Source organism: Athene cunicularia (assembly GCF_003259725.1).
Source record: "Athene cunicularia isolate RWA chromosome 7 unlocalized genomic scaffold, athCun1 chr7_part2, whole genome shotgun sequence".
Lineage (NCBI taxonomy): Eukaryota > Metazoa > Chordata > Aves > Strigiformes > Strigidae > Athene > Athene cunicularia.
In genome coordinates, this window is record NW_020799108.1 from 1,447,106 (window position 1) to 1,466,466 (window position 19,361).

The 19,361-nt window shown below is 40.9% G+C and overlaps 1 protein-coding gene across 5 annotated transcripts in view; it reads right to left on the reverse strand.

Annotated features, from left to right (window-relative positions):
• Positions 1-19,361, reverse strand: part of PIKFYVE (phosphoinositide kinase, FYVE-type zinc finger containing) — a 66,164-nt gene that overhangs the window by 7,489 nt on the left and 39,314 nt on the right. For all 5 annotated transcript variants that reach the window (XM_026853185.1, XM_026853182.1, XM_026853183.1 and 2 more), the window contains 21 exons: positions 18,945-19,071; positions 16,594-17,780; positions 15,057-15,157; positions 13,815-13,886; positions 12,059-12,230; positions 10,531-10,709; positions 9,940-10,053; positions 8,569-8,677; positions 8,302-8,456; positions 7,696-7,786; positions 6,721-6,781; positions 6,009-6,149; positions 5,727-5,847; positions 4,526-4,621; positions 3,736-3,819; positions 3,185-3,276; positions 2,435-2,599; positions 1,793-1,852; positions 1,188-1,364; positions 402-505; positions 5-133 (listed from right to left, as the gene is read on the reverse strand). In XM_026853185.1, coding sequence (XP_026708986.1) covers positions 5-133; positions 402-505; positions 1,188-1,364; positions 1,793-1,852; positions 2,435-2,599; positions 3,185-3,276; positions 3,736-3,819; positions 4,526-4,621; positions 5,727-5,847; positions 6,009-6,149; positions 6,721-6,781; positions 7,696-7,786; positions 8,302-8,456; positions 8,569-8,677; positions 9,940-10,053; positions 10,531-10,709; positions 12,059-12,230; positions 13,815-13,886; positions 15,057-15,157; positions 16,594-17,780; positions 18,945-19,071 — 3,537 coding nt within the window. The remainder of the gene's footprint in view (positions 1-4; positions 134-401; positions 506-1,187; positions 1,365-1,792; positions 1,853-2,434; positions 2,600-3,184; positions 3,277-3,735; positions 3,820-4,525; positions 4,622-5,726; positions 5,848-6,008; positions 6,150-6,720; positions 6,782-7,695; positions 7,787-8,301; positions 8,457-8,568; positions 8,678-9,939; positions 10,054-10,530; positions 10,710-12,058; positions 12,231-13,814; positions 13,887-15,056; positions 15,158-16,593; positions 17,781-18,944; positions 19,072-19,361) is intronic.

Consider the following 19,361-nt stretch of genomic DNA (forward strand, 5'->3'; position numbering starts at 1 on the left):
CTACCTGAGCCATTTTCCTGCCATAGAAAAGGTTTTCCATAACAAGCAGATCCAGCTTCTTTTCAGTGTTGTTTTGAGAGTTCTTGTATCCAATTCTATACACCCCAAGGATTTTGGCCAGTGCTGTGGGCTTCTGATGAAGAGAAGACATGGGCTAAGACCTCGGCGTACAGGTAGTCAGCAGTCAAGTACTATAGGGACCACTGTTCTGTCTGACTGTGTAACAGATTAGAAGCTCTAACAAAATTCCCACTTTTCATCTTAAAAATATGTTATTAGTACAGCTCATACACCCTGACATTTTCTTTTACATAAATGAAAGGGGTTACTGGAAACTCTTACTAGCCTGGAAATATAGAACATTTTCTAAAATAAAAGGCGCTTTTTTTTTTTTTAAATACCTTCTGCTGAACTGCATTAATGATGTAAGTGAAGTAGTGTGGAGCAAAGTCGAGGAACGACTGGACTTCCAGACGAGGCATCTGCTTCAAGATGAATCTATCATCTGTTTTAACATCAGAGGCAACAGGGTTACGTACAGTAAGTGATGTATTCTTTGCATGTTCTTTAGGACTGCTGTACAGCTGAAGCAGTTTAAAAATTAAAGGACTATGACTCCCCTTCATCCTTCACTACAGAAGCTCATTTCTAGAAACTTTTTTACTTCATGTATTACAAATTTCAGCCTTCTAGCAAAATCAGGGAAAAGAGACTGTCTAAGTTAGATTTACCTCAGCTATATGGGCTTCTTATACAGACAACAAACAATCTACAGACCCTTCCATTCAAAATGACTTTTAAGTAGGGGCATAGAATCACTCATTAAAAAAATATATACCTATAAATCAACTAGAGCATGTGGGATTATAAGAAACACTATGTCTTTAATAACCAGTTTTCCTTTAATTATACTCAAGTTTTTGTTTTCTGAAGCCTGCTTAAGAGAGTACAACCTTGCTAGCTGCTACTACTGAAAGACAGAACTACATTTTGTTCTCCTGCACAGATAGAGACAAATAATCTGATATTGAAGACCCCAGAACAATCCACTTAACTTTCCATTCTGAGTGACAACTTGAGTCAGCAACCCTCTGTCTAGAGGTAACCAGGGATTAAATAACACACTAACCAGCACCATCCCCAAATAATACCCTGTCATTACAAAAGGGGGAAGAAACTTCATTTACCCTCGGTCACATAGAATGCAGCCCCAGATTTGCCACCTCGTGCCTGCCAGGGCATAGAGTGGGAGAGGGATCGGATGAAGTCCTCTTCACTGCTCCCCAGTATCACTTCACGCATCTTGTGAAACTCGCCAGCGTAATAAATCCGGCAGTAGAACTTAGCATTCGCATCTGAAAACTCTGCAAAAAAAGGTCTTCCTCATGTGATGTGACACTGACTACCTGAGATGACAATTAGAGATTTTACTGATGTCTAGAACAACATTATGCTAAACACCCCTTTCTCACATCTACTGTACTTTGGAAGTTTAAACCAATAGTATTTAAATGGAAAACTTACAGGAAAGTCAAACCCCTTTAGGTTAGCACACAGTATATACCATAGGAAAGTGTCTAGACAAAAGATCAATTTTTAAAAAACAGTTTTATGGGGTATTTTTGCAACAGAAGATTGATTACAGTAAGTAAAAACTGCATTGCTCTGTTACTGCTTTGTTTTTCCTTCCTGCCCAAAGCAAAGAAAAAAAAAGTTCAAGATTTCCATTACACTTGCATGAGGAAAGGATTTTGTCAGCCAAGACTTCAAGTTATTATTTACAGCTACTCACGAAGTTCCACATGGGGATTCACCAGCTGTTTCTTCTGTCCGTCTCCTCCATCTACATCATCTGAAGGCATAAAGGGACCATTCAGTCAAGGTGTTTCATTATTATTACCGAGAAAGCCACGTAAGATACTACTTATAAACTCACATTACAAGAAAAATATTTTATTTTTTCAAGGATACAGAGGGAACTATACAGAGGGAATTAGAGATACAGCTATTAATTTTATGATATAATATGTATGCAAGAAGGGCACTGCTGTTCATGGGACACATAAGTACAAACTTTCTCTTTCTCTTCATTCATTTTATGTGAGCTGAAAAAATGAAAGTTAAACAGGGAGTGAGGAAGAGAGACTGGGCTGCTTAACTAGAGTCAACTCAATCCAAACACATTCAAACCCAGACTATTCAATGTCCCTACAGTTACCAGGGTCTGAAAGACCCTATTTCCTTTCTTATAAAGCAAAGCAACGTCTTTAGGAGGAACCTACATTTGATGCTCAAAACATTCATTTCCAGTGCACTTTGAATGATCTTGGACGGTCGAAAAAGCATGAGCAGGAGTGCATTCTGGGCCTTACAAATATGAATGAGGTTTGGAGAATTAACAGTCCAAGACAGAAGATGGACTCAAGTCTTGTACCTTGAGGCTCTGTTCCTTGATTTTCTGCTCCCTCTTTGCCCGTCTGTCCAACCTGGTAGTAGGCACTGTCTGCACCACGTAAGGTCTCTTTCTTCTGAGAAGACAGGTCTGGGCTCTTCCCTCCCGTACCACGGAAGAAAGACAAAACGCCAGATGGTTTCTTTGCTACAATTAAAAGGAATAAAGAAGCTGGCCTTGGCATTTTCACATAAAAGCATGACTCATATGAGCATTCTCCATTTGTTGTTCTAGCTGAATGATATAATACAACTGTAAGTCATTTGCTGTTCTCCAGGCAACCAAGTTCAATCAGGTTAGATGATTTAGTGTTCCAAGTAGCATTCTGGAATGCTGAATCATTTGAAAACACAAACCAAGAGTGAGCGTCTTTAAACATTAAGAACATCTTTTTCAAGAAGGCAAAACATATTATGGGCATCACACCCCACTGAACAGGCTAGAACAACCCAAGGTCCACTACATCATAATATATTTAATCAGGGTGTGATAAGTCTGCTCTCATAATCATCAGAGAAAGCCATCACAAGCACAGACCTCAGAAAACACACACACACACCACCCCATGTTCTACATCAGTTCGACTCTGAGACCAGTCACAAATTCAACTCAGAATTCATTTTCTTTGTTGTAATTAACATAACTTCCACAAGAACTAGAACCCAGGTTAAGTGGACTCAAGTCTGAGCTGAGATTAGCATCATGGATAGGATTTTGGCAAAATGGTCTTACTCTGTTCTGGTTCTGCATTGCGATTTGAAGGACACATATTAGCCTCAGGCAGGCGGACAGGGCTACTGCTCTTTGGTTTGCTGTCTGACATGCTGAAAGGAGAAAGAAAAAGAAGTAGTCATAAGCCCAACAAATACTGTCACCTGAGACACTTTACTCCTGTACAATTTATTTCTCCTCCATGCCTAACACTAAATACTGCTAAGGGAAGATAACAGTTTTATGCTTCCTCCTCCACCTCCCTGAGAAAAACCTTTCAGGGCTCCATAGCAACAGTTCCATCCATCACCACAAGAAAGGTAAGCAGGCCCAGTAATCCCTACCATGCACAGAGCCAGGGGATCAGGTGATAGAGACACCACCAGTCCCTGAAATGAAACAGAAACTCAGGTACTGCAAGTATGTATTGCTACATGGAATGCGTCAGATTCCATCAAAAAGCAAAGATCCCAATGGAGGCATATTTTGAGGGTCCTTCCTCATCCTAGTTTTGGCTAATTCACTACAATCACTGTGCCTTCACTCTGTGTACTGTAGTTCCTGCACGTAACCTGTTTGGCTGTACTCCTTCTTCAGAACTGTTCTTCAGAGATGCTTTGGACAACTCATCCAGGGCATTTCTGTACTCCTTGCAACTGAAGAGGAAAGGAAAATAAGAGGGGGGGGAATAAAAAAGTCAGTTGTTCTTTGGGAGACTCTGTAACACCAACCCAAAGGTTCAGTTCAGAAACAAACACAGGAAAAAACCCACAGTAGAAATATATCTCCATTTTTTCTTACAATTAGAATTTAGTTCCCTTAGAACAGAAGCTGTTCTACATCATACTGCACAAAAAATCCTCCCTTGTTTCTCTTGCTTCCACAATCTAAGCATGTGCTTCTTTAAAAGTCTGTTGCCTTGTGACATGCAAACTCCAAGATGTACTGAAGCATCTGGTTTGGAGAACCAAGTAGTAGCAAAAGCTGCTATGACCAAAGGTAGGCAAGGGACAGACTGCAGCATAAATACTTAACTGTTGCTCCCTAGCTCCGTTGCACTTCCTCCAGGCTCAAGAGCTGAGCAAAATTTAGTAGCGCTTCTTTCTCTAACAATATCACATCACGCTAATTCATTTTTATGTACTAGAGCTGGGCAAGAGAAGCGCCAAATCCAGTTTCAAGTTGGAAAATCTCGTTTCCATATCTCAGTAGTAAAAGGAGAGAACTTCAGCTCTGGCAGAAACACTCAGCTGAGTGAAGAAATTCTGTCATTGTTCCCTCCCATTAAGATTTAAATATTTCTTGCACAGAAAAGCTGCAAAAGTACATGTGTCAGACGAACAGCAAAAATCACACCAGTACCTGAGAGCAAAAGCTATGATGGAGCTTGGTTCTTTCTCACAGACTGCAATAGGTACACGTTCATGCTCATACATTAGGTAGTGCTTATCCGGGTCACTAAATGAAAGTGACATAGGGAGAGCGTTAGTAGATCATAAAATTTTGTGGAAAGAAAAGGTTGAGTTTTGGTCAAAGCCCAGATCTTCATCACTGCACTCCCAGGCACAAACTGCAAGTCTCAGCATGGAACCAAAGCTCCCTAGATCAGCTTCTCCCAATAGACACATTCATAGCTACGTGGTTAATTCTAAACGACAATGTGTTAGGGCAATCAGCACTTCAAGCAAGCTGTTGATATCAGAACACCAGCTCCAAGTTAGAGTAAGAGTCTATTTCTGTTTAGCAGCCACTGTTTCTAATGGCATCAAAACCTGCCTGAGTTTGTTTTGACCGTCCTACAGCAGAGCCTGCAGAGTAAAGTTAGGGGACAAACCTGGAGTCTTTTCTGAACAAACAGTTTAGCATAGAAAATTCCCAAAAGCCTCCCGGGTTTCTGCAAGACCTTTACTTATCTGTGGGGTCCAGTCATTTAACTTTTACCTCATCAGCTCATGACCTCCGCTACTACCCTGGAGGTAGGATTTGGATGTGAAACTCAGGCTGCCAAACATTAGGCTCACGTCAAACAAGAAACACAAGGCACGCAGACCAAGTGGCCAAAAGACTTTCCAGCCTGTCCATTTTCACATGGAAGGGGCACTTGAGGGCACATGCAGTAGCCATTGAACCTGACCTACACCCAGACAATGCCAATTTGAGTCCAACCCTTGGAAGAGGTCTGGAAGCAAAAACAAGAGGCCAGCATGTAGCTTTAGTAAGTCTTTGCTAAGGCAGGATGTTTCTACTCCCACCCTGCAGCAATAAAGTTAGAAAGCACCTTTCTCCCCATTCCCCACTTCCCCTCCCAGAAGAGTTTCTAGGAGGAGGAGAAACTGATCATGTATGTACAAGGGTGAATCATTAATAGGAAAAGCAGGTAACCTACAAAAACCTAGAAGGGACACAGACAAGTTCCTGCCTTGAGGAAGTTCTATAGCTTATTCAGAAGCAAACCCAAGTGATGACTTAAATTATATACTGAGCAAAGGAAGCATGCATGTCTCTGTTCGCAATTTGATCAGGCTGCTAATTTTGTACATTGTATATATTATGCAGTACTTACAAGGGAAACGGAATGGGGTTATAGTTGTTTCCAGGCAAAAAGTTAGCCAAAATAGCTTTCATAGTAGACTTCTCCTTCACTTGGCTGTCTGTGGATCCCAGTGAGTGTCCATCAAACACATCTGGAACAGAGATAAGTCTGCATCATAATATCTACTTCAAGCTGTAAATTCAGAAGGAAGGTTGCAGACTACAGAGTTACCACATTTGCCATTTCCTAAACCAATCCCATATACTTACCACAGAGAAGCAAGAGAAGGAATACAAGGCCACAACTATATACCTTCTGAGCTGCTTGTATCCTGTTCTGACAGTGTGTTGGCACCAGTCATATGCTCTGTAACAACCTCTGGAGGGGTGGGCAGCTGAAGATGGGTGGACCCTGTGGAGCTCTGACTTGATAAAGTAGTCAGGAAACGATCCTCTGAGAGTACAAGGACAGAAAAAAGTATTTTACATGGCTGTCAGAAGTTACACTGCTTGCTTCCAGGCCAAGCTTCCACCAGTGTCAACTTTCAAGAAGTTTTTACTTAGAAAGGAGGTAAGGCCACCCAGAACAAAGGAATTGACAAGCTGATCAACACAGCACATAACCTCCAGAAGGTGCATACACCCACCACCTTCAGTTCCCACGAGCTCTCAGTATGCCTCACAGGTAAAGATGTCTTAGCACCCATAACCACTTCTCAGAAGCAGTGAGAGGCATTTCCCAAATTCCATATAGTTATTCTATTATTCAGAATCCCTCTGAAAGTTTTTATACTTCAGTTCAAAGGAAAAACCTTGCTGGCCAATTTAGTATCATTAGTAATTCAGCTTCATATTGGAAGCAGACTTTGGTTTTTATAATAGCAAGCTGTAAACTGGCTTATTCCTATCTGACACAATGGGGATTCACCGTTTCTCTAAATTGTGACATTTGACAAAGGCTCCCGTATTATCTCAGGGAAATGGTTACAGCAAGCTTATGAAAAACAAATAAATAATCAACAGACCTTTCTCTCCATTTTGCAGTGCTGGAGAAGCATTGCGTGGGGAAGCATCCATGCTGCTGATCTAGGCAGAATAACAAAACATCACCATTGATGCCTAGCTCTTTATAGCTGTATCCCTTCCTCTGTGGAACACTTGCAAAAGCAGATGTACCACAACTGCACACTCCCACCCACTGCAGTGTCACTGTATCTGCCACCACATGAAAAACACAAGGCAACAGTAACCCAGCTTCACAAGAAGCTTATGACTATTATGTCTTTATGTTGCTTTAAAGACTACACTCCTATATAAACTTACTTGCTGTCAGATCAAGGTTAAGTGCATTTTAGCATCTAACAAATAGATGTGAAGCATGCATACAGCAGAGCAAACCCAGGTACTCATGAGGTTTCTTAGTGCACCTTGTGCTAATGTTATAACTATTTGGTTTCAGCCTCTCTGTATGATGCTTATAATGTCCTGCCTTGCATTCTGGACATTTTCTCAGAGTACCAGCTCACCAAAGGGTGGTTGCTCAGCATGCTGGCACATGGACACATCACAGAACAGAGGTGAACCTGAAAACTGATTATCAGTCCGTCCTGTTTTCTTTGCTCTGTCTGTCCTGATAATTTTTGCGTTTTCTTTTTCGCAAGGGATAAACCAGATGGGCAACAACGAGGTGACCTCCTTCCTATCTAGGCATACACCTGACAATGACTGCAGCTCTCTACTGCTAGTATTCAGATTAACTCTACACAAACACCACAGAAAATCATCAAATCCTATTCATACTTAGTCTTCTGTGTAATATGGCTCTTGGCTCATATCTTTAGGAAAAAATACACATACTAACACGCAATTCAAGTTTTTACAGCTGAAAACTACACGATGCAGTAGAATAAGTTTACTAAATGCACTGAAGCCAGTCTTAAGACTCTTGTGTTGCTGCAGAACAAAAAAAGTTTAAGTAGCTTCTAGCCTGCTACTCATACCTTGCTTTCTTCACCTTGCCTCAGTCTCCCAGGGCTGGGTGGTACTGATGGACGTTTTCTCCCTTTCTCTTGTTGAAAGAGGTCCTGCAATCTTAAAGAAAAAAAAAAAAAAAAACAAAATTAATTAAAAAATAGATTATAGGTATTAGTTGTGAAAAGCATAAGTTATGAAGTTTCTCTATACTAGAATACAGCCAAGCATGCCTTCACAAGTCTTTATTGCAACCTCAGATGGCTGCTAACATGTGCCAAAGGTATGCTTCAAACGGCCAAACCCAGAACATTTTCTTCACCGCTGAGATAACTTCATCCAATTAATTGCTTCCCCGTGCTCCCCTCTCTTCCACCTTTATTCAAATGACACTTTCTCGTCTCAAACCCAAGTTGTGCTCTACAACACAATACTCTATCTGGCCTCAAATGGTTTTCTGTTCCAATCACCTAGCTGTGTGGTCTTAACCATTAGATTGACATTCAGCACAAGCTCTCCTAACACACTCTATATAGCAACTGCATCACAGGGAGAGAAAGTACCAAAAAACCTTTTTCCTTCTATAACGAACACAGTATTGTTGTTGCTCATGATTCTAACATTTCTCCTCTTACCTGTTATTCCAGGCTTGCAGCATCTCACAAAGCCCTTGTTTTTTAGCTATCAGAGACTCAAAAACAGATTGCAGCTGCTGAGGTGTGTCTAATGATGATGAAAGCAACCTCGCTTGGATTTTCTCAGTCCAGTTTCGAAACTCCCCCTCTTCCATCTGCCAAAAGAAAAGCTGTCAGTGTTCCACGACCAGAGATGACACTAGATTTGAGTGGCTTCTCCAAATACTTTGCAGCCTACAGCCTGCTGATGCAGAAATAGTCCATTACCTCCTTTTGGGCAAAGAGGTCTTCCATCTTCTCTTCTCTTGTTTTGCTGAAAGTATCTGTTTTCAGAGAAGCAAGACGATCATCAACAGCAAGATACACTTGTGACACCCTGTGGATAGGGATGCCAAGAGTTAAGATGTGACTACCTAGAACATCTTCAACATTCTTTAACAAGAGTCTGAATGCATTTAAGGCTAGCGTTTAAGAATACAAAAGACAATATATAGCAGTCTTCTGCACAGTATGCTATTCCACTGAATTTACAGGGAAAGCTAATAAATTAATTAGCATAGCAGAAACACACATTGACATTCCTCTTCACCACTTATTCTAAGCAGGGGAAGTTGTCAGAGAGGAATACAAAGGTCATATTAATAGCAAAGGGGAAGCATTTTGTCATCTGTGTCTGGGGCTTCAAGCTACACCTCCACCAGAAGGGCTCAGACAGTCAGAGCAAGTAACTATTTCAGTTCTCAACGAAGCTTCACAGATTCTGAAGTCAGGCAATTAAAGTCATCAGCCATACAGGAATGCTGCCACCAGGCAGAACAGCAGTCACGCTGGATTTAATACAGTTTCCATCATGTCTGTCTCCCACTTTTTCTTCCAATTTAGAAGGTGTCTAGGCTTACAGTAGTTTACCTTAGACTACAGACTGTCTGCTGCTATCAAATTGAATAGCTAACAAAGGCAATGTCTTGTACACACCAGAGTTCAGTAGCCACATGACCAATACAATGAAAACAGTTCTGTTTGGACAACAGATCTAAGCAATGCCTTTGCAGTTTTTCTGGGCTGAAGGCAGGATTTAATCTTGGTCAGATATTCCAAAAAGGCACATTAGGATAAAGGTACAAAGTGTTACCTGCAGTTTTCAGATTAAGCCTTCTAGGGCCACCTCCTCTGTTACATTTTTAGTATTAGAGGGAGAAATTAGAAATACTTTAGCTGTGCTTGAGAAGACACTTTGTTAAAAAAAGGTGACATTTCAGACACCAGCTGATGGTCAACCTTTCAGTGGCTACTTAGCAGCCTCATTCACCAATGTACTGTATCACTTAAGTATCAGTGCAACACTGAGGGATGGAGAAGAGAATAATCTTAGTTTCTTTCTGCTAGCTGTGTTTAAGCTGATTTGCCACCAGATGAGAAGATGAGAGATTAGTACAGAGCAGGTAAAGGTAATAAGATTCCAATACCACCCTTCCTTAGAAGTACCTACACATGTAAATGTATTTAAAACCATTACTTTTCTATTAAATAATGACTATTTAGCAAGTCTTATCTACACTAGCAAAAATGGTTTTGTGTTCTGCTAATAAAGGTCCAAAACACAAATAAGCCGAGGAAGGCATTAAAAACAAAGCGTACTTTTGAGAGAAGTCCTTGAGATCCTGCAAAATAGTAACCTTTGAGGGAGCCTGCCGTTTGATGTAGATCTTGGGGAGTGGGACACACACTTCAAGCAGCCGGATTGGAGAGTAGCTGAGAAGGCAATATGACAGCTATTAACAAGATTCTCCCCATGTAAGACTAATTCTACACCAAATGTAGTTTGTAGCCCTTATATGAAGAGAGGCACTGTCAATGTGTCCAGGGCTTCAGTAACTTTTAGCAGCAATATCACCCTGTTCATTTATCTCTAGGCAAAAAGTAAAGCCACAGATCATGCTGCAAAAACAAAATGCCGAAAATTTTTGAGATTAGAGAGTGAAAAGTGCTTCCTTTCTGTGTTGTGAACGGAGCCATCCATTCTGAGGAACACTGCGCACCCCACCCAGGACAGTGATGGCACTCACAATGTCCTCTGCAAGCCAACACACAACCCTGCACTTGTAGTTACAGCGCAGTTATGCTATCCCATGCTGTACTCAAAGGACAGACCTAATGAATCTTTACTAGAGCTATATACTTCACATAGTACTAAAGAGACAGAAAGAAGTTTTCAGCAGCAGACCTCACCTGAAAGATGCCACCATCTGATTATAGGAAAAATACTGGTGATAGTCATGGTGAATGGAATGACCACAAGGCTCTGCATTGGCCCTTCGAGTATACTGGTGCCCATAGAATCTCAGCTCAAGGTATTTTGCAAAAGACATAGACCAAGAATCATTGGAAAGGGGAACAACTGGTGTCACCTGAAAAATTGAAAGCCAAGTGTCTTGTTGTCATCCTTCAACCAATTAAGGACAGACTAACCTAGATAGCAATCTAATATTTCTAATACCAGAAGTACTCATGTCCTGAAACACTCTAAGCAACAAAGATAACATTTATGCAAAGCTAAGGCCAACACATAGTTAAAATAAATCAGATAAACAACAACTGCTAGTTGAGAAAGACAAGTGCTAAGCTGGGGGAGTGCAAACATATCCTTGACAGTAGTTTATATCTGGGATGCTATTTCTCTGCATAGAGACAATTTGCAACAACCCAGTCAGCTGCAGTGGTTTCATCATCTACTTTTCCCCTGGTGATTCTTCAGCTACAAATACACTGGTATTGCTCTGCTGTGTATTTCCAGTTCAGCACTACTTGCAAGCTTAGATTAGCCACGGCTTTATACATACTTAATAGCCACAAACATATTAATGTTTACACGAGCACACAGAAATAAAAGAACAGGTGTATACACAGCAGTGTAACGCTTGCCTTCAGCAATTACATAAACTTCCTCTAGGTATCTTTAAATCCAACACCCATGTTTAAGCTAGCATAAGTAGGCAAACTGAGTCATCCACATAGGTAATTGAGATGTTATGCATTTCAGGCACTGCATGAATCTTTTTTAGTTAAGTTTTATTCTTGTCTCTTTGAAGGCTCTTAAGTTTTACAATGTTTAGCTAGGGATGAGTAGCCAATTGGTAATGTTTTCTTAGCTAAATTACAGAACAAGTTTCAGATAATACACAATCTTACTATCTTGGGGTTTTTTAACACAATTTATCATTCCTCTAATGAAGATTTTGCTTACTTTCTAATGACTACTGAAGGAAGTCTAGACATCACATTGACACAATGCAGACTGTCCAGTCCACAGCAGATCAAAGAGAACCAAGTGGTTTCAGCCAATTACTAAAGCCAGTAGGTCCCAGTGTCTGTTCTTACCCATACATTCTTTTGATGCTCATACTGATTCACTGCAGGGAAGGGACCATAGTTTTCACCTCTAAGAGGGCAACTCCATTTTTTCTATGTGTCACAAATTAGTTTCCAGCAATATATCAACTCCACTTAAACCAGAGCCAGGTTTAATACTTTCCAACAGGACTACCCCACATAAGATGTTTCACCCTAAACAACCCCAACTCTACGAGAGGAATTTGTAGATACCTGAGAACGTCTCTATCAGTAACAGGTTTTGTGCAAGTTTAGCCATAGCTGCAGGGATGAGCACTTTCTCAAAAATGCTGCCTTTCCATACAACGCCAATTACCACAGGAATACAACACTGGAATAGAAAAGATTCTTAAGTCCACAACCTTACCTGTTTGCACAGTCTACACCAGGAGTAAGTAAGAATGGTGTGCTGGTACCCGGGGACTGGGGAGTCCAGCTCCTTTAACACAATTTGCACACAGCCTTGCCCATGAACAAAGCGACGGATGTGGTGCACCATTGGCGTTTCGCAGAACATGCTGGGGCATTGGTAGGAAGGCCTTATAGAGAGAAATGGAAACACTTAGGAATGATCATAAACTAGACACTGCTGAAGAACTGATTCAACATATCTCATTTGCTTTTTAATATCATGGTACTACTTATCTTTATTGTAAAGTTTCCTAAGCCTTTAGTGAGGGCTGTTTCTGCAGAGTGAATTCTACTCATTCAGAAATAGCATGTAGAGAAGTTCCCTTGCCAGCAATAGCTGTATAGGTTCCAAAAGCAGCGACTATCACAATCTGCCAACATACTCCATCTAGTCCACAACACACAGATCAAGCACCTCAAAGTGCCTGGGCCCCAAATCGGAAGACATCTCTGGCAGCGTACCAGTGCAAAGGCTACTGAGGAAGTGATGGGCCAAATAGCCTTCAAAATGGTAATGTTTCAACTCTTGAAGGAGGAGGTGAGCAAAATAGTGCCACATAACCTTTCTGAACAAAAAAACTCCTGACTTTTCCATGAATGGATTTTTTTTTAAGTCAGGGAAGAGAGACTGATATCAGAAAAATAAAAGCTGAATCATTTAGCTATAAAAGTGAAATATGGAATTCTTCAAAAACAGAAAGAGCCTAAAAAAGCCCAGATCCTCCTTGCTGATATGAAAAAAAAAAAAAAGGAATTTTAATTACTGAAACTATGGAGACTGAGAAGCATTCACTTTAGCACACACTAGCTAGTCAGCTGAGAGAAACAAGAACCTAAAAGTGAACAGCTAAGCTCCTCCTCTTCATTGATCAGCACAAGGAGAAACACTTGTTCCTCTAAAGAAAGCTGAGCATTTTGCTACTGTAAGTGGTGAATGGAGAGAATAATCTTGTCTTTTGAGGGACCACAGGCTATCTATCAAGCTTCAGAGACCACTGAGACTCTGTATGGCGTTCTGGCAGTACTGGTTATCACTGAAACCTAACAATTTGCACCTCTATCAGATGAAATAAATCACACCATACTTTGCCAGGGCTAAAAGTGTTCTGGACCACTCACATTAGCCACCTTGCAGATATGACCAAAGCCTTACTCTGAGATGTGCAGATAACACAAAAGGAGTAGGTTTTTTCCAGAATTCATACAAAAGTTCAAACAGGAACCTCAGAAAATTGCAATGTGTACAGTTGTTAGTCTTGAAAAACAGACATTTGGAATACATGCTCAGCCTCTTAACTAATAGCTACAAGAAAGAGACCCAATCCCTACAAGAAAGTGCTAAGTGAACACATTTGTCTTTATGAACTTGTAAGTCTTGTTTCATAATCAGTTCCACTTCCTCATTAAAGGAAGGAAATAAGAGGGACAGGGCCAAAGTGAGAAAGCAGTGGATGTATTTGCTTGTAAGATGTGAGCATAAGGAACTCAATTCTTAAATCCAGCTCATTTCACTACAGAGGATAATAAAGCACAGGGACCAACAGATTTAAGTGGTAAGCTTTACTAGGACACAAAGAGCTCTGCAGATGTGCATGCTATTCGAAGTGTATGGGAAGTGCAGCCTGTGAAGATGGCAGCAAGTCAATTTCACCGAGGTATCCAAAGGTGGGTTTTTTTGTTTAGAAAGAGATTTAGAGTAAGTTCCTTCTCACCTGAAACAGTAGCGCTCCAAAAAAATCCCTAGAGTCAGGTCATTTTTCCCATAGAACTCCATGGTCACAATCCTAAAGCAGAGAAAGAAAAGCTTTAGAGGGTGGATGCTGCCACTGTTAGCTGTGCAATGGCCTTTAGGTACACAGATCTGCATCCCCTGCCAACTTGTTTTCAGCCCTGTATACCTTCAAAAACTTTTTTTCCCCCCTCTTGACTACCCTCCTAGATCCCTGCTGTCAAGTTTGCTAATGAGATCAGAGTCCCACTAGGACAACTTTAAACTTGACATTTAAAAGTCAAATACAATTCAACTGCACTTCTGAAGATCATGTTCAAGAATATCTTGGCACAGAAGTCTGGACAGCTTGAAGCCTCAAACACTAACATTAAACAGTTACAAAAAGGGTACATCCAGAAGATGAAAATCGCTTTAAGAAAACCTTATTCTTCTAAAAGATTTAATAGCAACTTTTGTTTTCTCAGAACCTGAGGTGACCAAGACACCTAAAATGTTCAAGTATCAGTTTAAGTGCCACATTTCAGAAATCTCTAATATCAGCAATTTACATCCTCTCATTCTTATTGCTGCTGTTTATTGAGCTTATCATGCCCTGCTTTGGTTCCTTCCTACAGGAACTTTAGACCTTTCCCCATAATAGAGCCATCTTTATATTTTCACCTGAGCAAGATGATGAAACACCAAGACCTGTCCTGTTTGTTTAGTAAAGCTAGAAGCATGTCAAGTTAGTTGCACACAACTAACAAATTACAGCCCCCTAAGCTGGAAATACAGTTAAAGCTCATAATGCTACTGACTGTAACATGAGAAAGAGAGCAATATATTCAAATACCACTCTGAGATAATACCATCTAGAAGTACTCTCTCAAAGCTTATTTTTGGGCTTGGACATTCTTCCATGTTTATACACACTAATCCTTCCCCACACGACTGCATGCAGTGCCCTCCCCACACATACATTACACTGCAGTGAAAGGACCAACTAAAGCATGCGGTTTTAGGCCGAGCTTTTCTCATTCATGCCTTGGGAATTACAAAGGCTATGGGATAGATAGTGCTCTGGACCCACTTGACCAGGCAAGACAGAATTATTTTTGGCCACAGTTTCTGTTACAGGATGGGCACAACCTACCAAAGAGTCAAAGAGATATCACTATGAGGCAAGCACTGACACTGAATTAGGAAGAAAGATATAGAAGTTGTAGAGGAGTAGTTTTCATACCACGGGCTAACACAGGCACTTGGAGCATTGCTGGACTGAGCAGAAGAGCTACTGAAGAGAACACAGAGCCTCTGGTGGTTTACTGGACTCAGGCAATCCACCTGACAGAGAGAAAACACCTCGTTTACTGGTTACAGACACCTCCATCTACACACAATTCCTGATGAGAACATTCTATTCTAGTATTATTTACAGGCGAAATCTCTGCTTGCTCCTTTTGTAGATTAACCTTGCATTGTCAGGTAGACTTGTACCATGTGTAATTGCTAACTGCTCTTTTTAGAACAGCATAACTAATATGCATAATGAAACCAATGCACACATGTGTTTCCGTGGAAGGAAAGCTAAGGGAAACAGAAAACAACAAAACATAAACATCCAGAGTCTCCAAAGCACTGTACAGCTTAGGACACCTTGGAGTCAAAACTCTGCCAATATATTATGCCTCACTCACTCATTCAGGCTACAGAAAGACTTCCAACTTTGTCCTCTTTAAAGAGATTCACCATGCTGCTACTGGAATGGAGCTATTTCCCCTTCCACGCCCTACAAAGCTATGAAGTTACCAAATACTTTCCTTTGATCGCTGAATAAATTTAAAACAGCATCAACCAGTTTGATCCAGAGAAAGGGCTAGTCTTACACCCTGTAAGTTTACGGCCTGTGAAGCTACACAGATTTATATTTAAGCACCCACTAAAAAGTGACTTCTGCTCATGAACTTAGGGCTGATTGGTTCAGGGATCAAAATGTTTGACTATTTCAAGAGATCAGTTCTGCTACTCTTGTTCATAAGACTTTTTCCTAAACAGCTTCCAGTTCAAGAAAGTCCCAAGATCCTTTTCCTCAGATACAAGTTAGTTGCTTTCATGGCAGTTTTCTAAAACTTTAAATATTTTGATCACAAGCAGGTACTGCCTTGCTTTGAAATTTCAAAGATTTCCCCGCTCCATTATGAGATTCTCATATTTCTTCACATCACCCAAACTTCTACAAACAGTCAAATACTTGAATGTAATTACAGCCTCCTACTGTTCCCATGACATTGAGTTCTCTGAAGATGAAAATACTACACTTTTAGAAATCACCAGTACAAGCAGCAAGAAATCAGTTTCAAAAACTTCTTTAAGTCTGCCTCCCCTTCATGTGCTCATTTTCAAAAATCAGTCATGTACAGCTGAGCTGAATAGGCAATGTAATACACCGATTCTTGGCTGACCTTGCACATTTCTCAGAAAGCAGAGTCTCACAACCTCTTCCCTTCTCAGGGAAATTTTGAAGTCAGTCTCTTGTTCTGCTGTCTTATCCACATCATCCCTGGTTATATTGACTTTAAGTGTCTAGAGCACTGCAATCTAAAAATGCACTTTTGATCAATTCAAAAAAACATAAATCCCAAACCAAACAAAACCCCAAAACCAACAATAAAACATACACATCAACTTTAGTTTAACATTTGATACACTATGTCTTTTGTATTACACCAAGGAGAAACTGATGTAACCCAGGTTTTTGCTAACATAGCTTTGAATCTTACCTTATGAGACCATGAGGATTCACTCTGACCTAGCCCCTTCTCCTCCTCTTCAATTCTGCACCCAGTTTTTCCAGTAGGGACACTAGACACATCCTTACTTTGGGCAAAGGGATCCGTGCTTTTCTGTAGTATCCTCCCTCCTCTGGCCCGATAGTCAGCCAGCATTCTGGCTAAGCTCTGGCTATCACCCAGATGTTCTGCTATTCTCGTATTAACCAACTCGTGAGAAGGTAAGATTTGGATAGCCTTGGCTTGGATACTCCCATTCATCCCTTGTAGTCCAGAGAGATCCCGCAATAATTGTCTCTTCCTTCTGCTCTCCAACTCCTTGTATTCCTTATTGAGGAGAGGAGACCAATAAACTTGCTCAGGGAAGTATTCCCGGGCAGGGCACCTCATGCCTTTTTCAGTCAAAAGAAATGGTTCACGGAACATCATTACAGGAGAAATACAGAGAATGACATCTTTCAACTCCTGTTTAAATGCTGCAGAGTAAGTCTTAAGACGATCCTCAGAAGAAGTTACCTCTTCTGTGACATATAAACCAGTATCATCCTGGAGTGGGTCTCTGAAGACTCTCATCTGACTTTTGGACTCTGGCAGATCATCTGCCTGTTGAAGAGACTCTAGTGTCTGGCTATCTAGAGCAACCAAGAGCTGGTCCATGCCATGGAGGGGCAACAGGGATGTTTCAGGTATTGCAGGAGGTACAGAGTTAAATACTGGAAATGGTGACTCCACTTTATGGTGCTCATGCTGTTTTGAGGACACTGTTTCCAGTTGACTATTCTCTTGGTCACCTCTCTCAAATAAAGTTCTTTGTTCAAGCAAGCTGACCTCATCAGAGGACACTGACTCAGAGATTACAGGAAGCTTTTCCGAGGACAGTTCAATGTCTCTGACTGCTGTGCTGAAATCCTCACCATTGAAGAGGTTCTGTTGTTCATTTTCATCTCCTGGCTCCTCAATAAGGGAGTGAAAGGAGGTGTTTTTGGTCAGGGTAGGAGGCATGGCAAACTCATCCATCAGGAAAGAGATTTCCAGTTGGGAATGATAAGCCACGCACACCATGAAGATCAGGATCTCCTTTACACGGGCCAGCTCATACTCTGCAGCACCACACAACTTGATAGTGCAACCCAGGTGCTGGGGACACCCTTCAAAGAACATGAGGGTTTTTGTCTGATCTAGGAAAAAAAAAAAAAAAAAGGAAAAATCACACAGGAGTTAGGATGGCAACTACAGTTAACCTACTCTTGGGTATCTCACACACTGAAGAGACCATAACAGAGACTAAGAGCAAGTAACATTGGTAGCACAATCCAGCTGCAGAAATTGACATCACTGTACTGAAATAACTTATTTTTGCAAGCAAAATAAGAATTTGCTATAAAACACCTCCTTGTTTGTAAAACAAGTCATCATAAAGTCCAAGTGAAGGCTGCATGGAACATGCTGGCCTAAACAGCGTATTCCAACATCACTGTAGACTCTGCACCAGTGAAGCAAAAGAACCACTACTTCCCAGGCACATTTGCTCACCCTTACAAGTCAAAAGCCTACAAGATTTTGAGTGCAATTTAAAAAGGCTGGAAGGGGACATGGGTAAGTGTAAGGGGAAGAGATGCAAAAACTGCATCTCCACAAAGATTTGCATCAACAGCATTTGTGCGTGCCAGCACCACTGCTAACCTGTCAAGTAGCATTTCTTCCTTCTTCCTTTGCAGATTTCCACTGCCTAAGGGGATTACAGAGAAAAAGGAATCTGATTTCTCAAAGGTGCACAATGACTGGACTGGACAAGGGGCAGTGTGCGCAGACTGCAACAAGGCAAGTATTGATTGGATACATTAAGGGTCAATCAGATGATCTTTTGAGGTCCCTTCCAACCCAGGCTGTTCTATGATTCTCTGCTTCTATGCAGAAAAAAATTTCATGCTGAGGATGGTTAAGCAACTGAACAGGTGCCCAGTCAGGATTTGAAATCTCTGACTGCATTGTATATTGTCAGATAGCTAACAAAGTTCTAAGAAATCTGATCCTGCATTTAAATTAATTCTTCCTGTTTTGAACAGGAAGTTGGACTAGACAACCTCCACAGTGGTAGGAAGAGAAAAAAGAAAAAACAGTTTGGAAGGAAAAAGCCAGCCTAAAGCCTAGTCTTGTCTTAGAAAGATCACGCTTTTGCGCCCACAGGGTCCACTGTAGTCCCAAGATATAACAGAAGAAAAATGAGTAGGAAGGATAATACTTGATCACACAAGGCACCCCACAGTTCAGATCTACTTTAAGAGGAACAAAGCATTTATCCTTTCACACACAGAAACTAAGACACATCAAGCTTTACTCACCATTGGGCAACTGAAAAACTTGCATATAAAACTTATGACAGGTTCCCAAACGTGGTTTTGTCAGCAATTGATCCATTGACATCACTAAGTCTCCCTGGGTCATTCGACTTACCCGGTCTAACACTTGCTGTAAAAATGGAAAGAACAGTAAGAATCTACAGTGCAAAATAAGACATCAGGATTCTTAGCTTGCTCTTAAAAAAAATGAGAAAAATAACCCAAGCTAGCATGATTCAACTCCTTACTGAGATGCAAACTCTGGGTTAAATGCAGTCACACAAATATATACCCACAATATACAAGAATCTTAGAAAAGCAGTTGGGTAAATATTTCTGGTGACAGGTAAGATTGTGCCCTTCATTGAGGATATCTGGATCTGTTCAAGTGAAAAAAATTCCAGGAGGTACAGTGCAGTC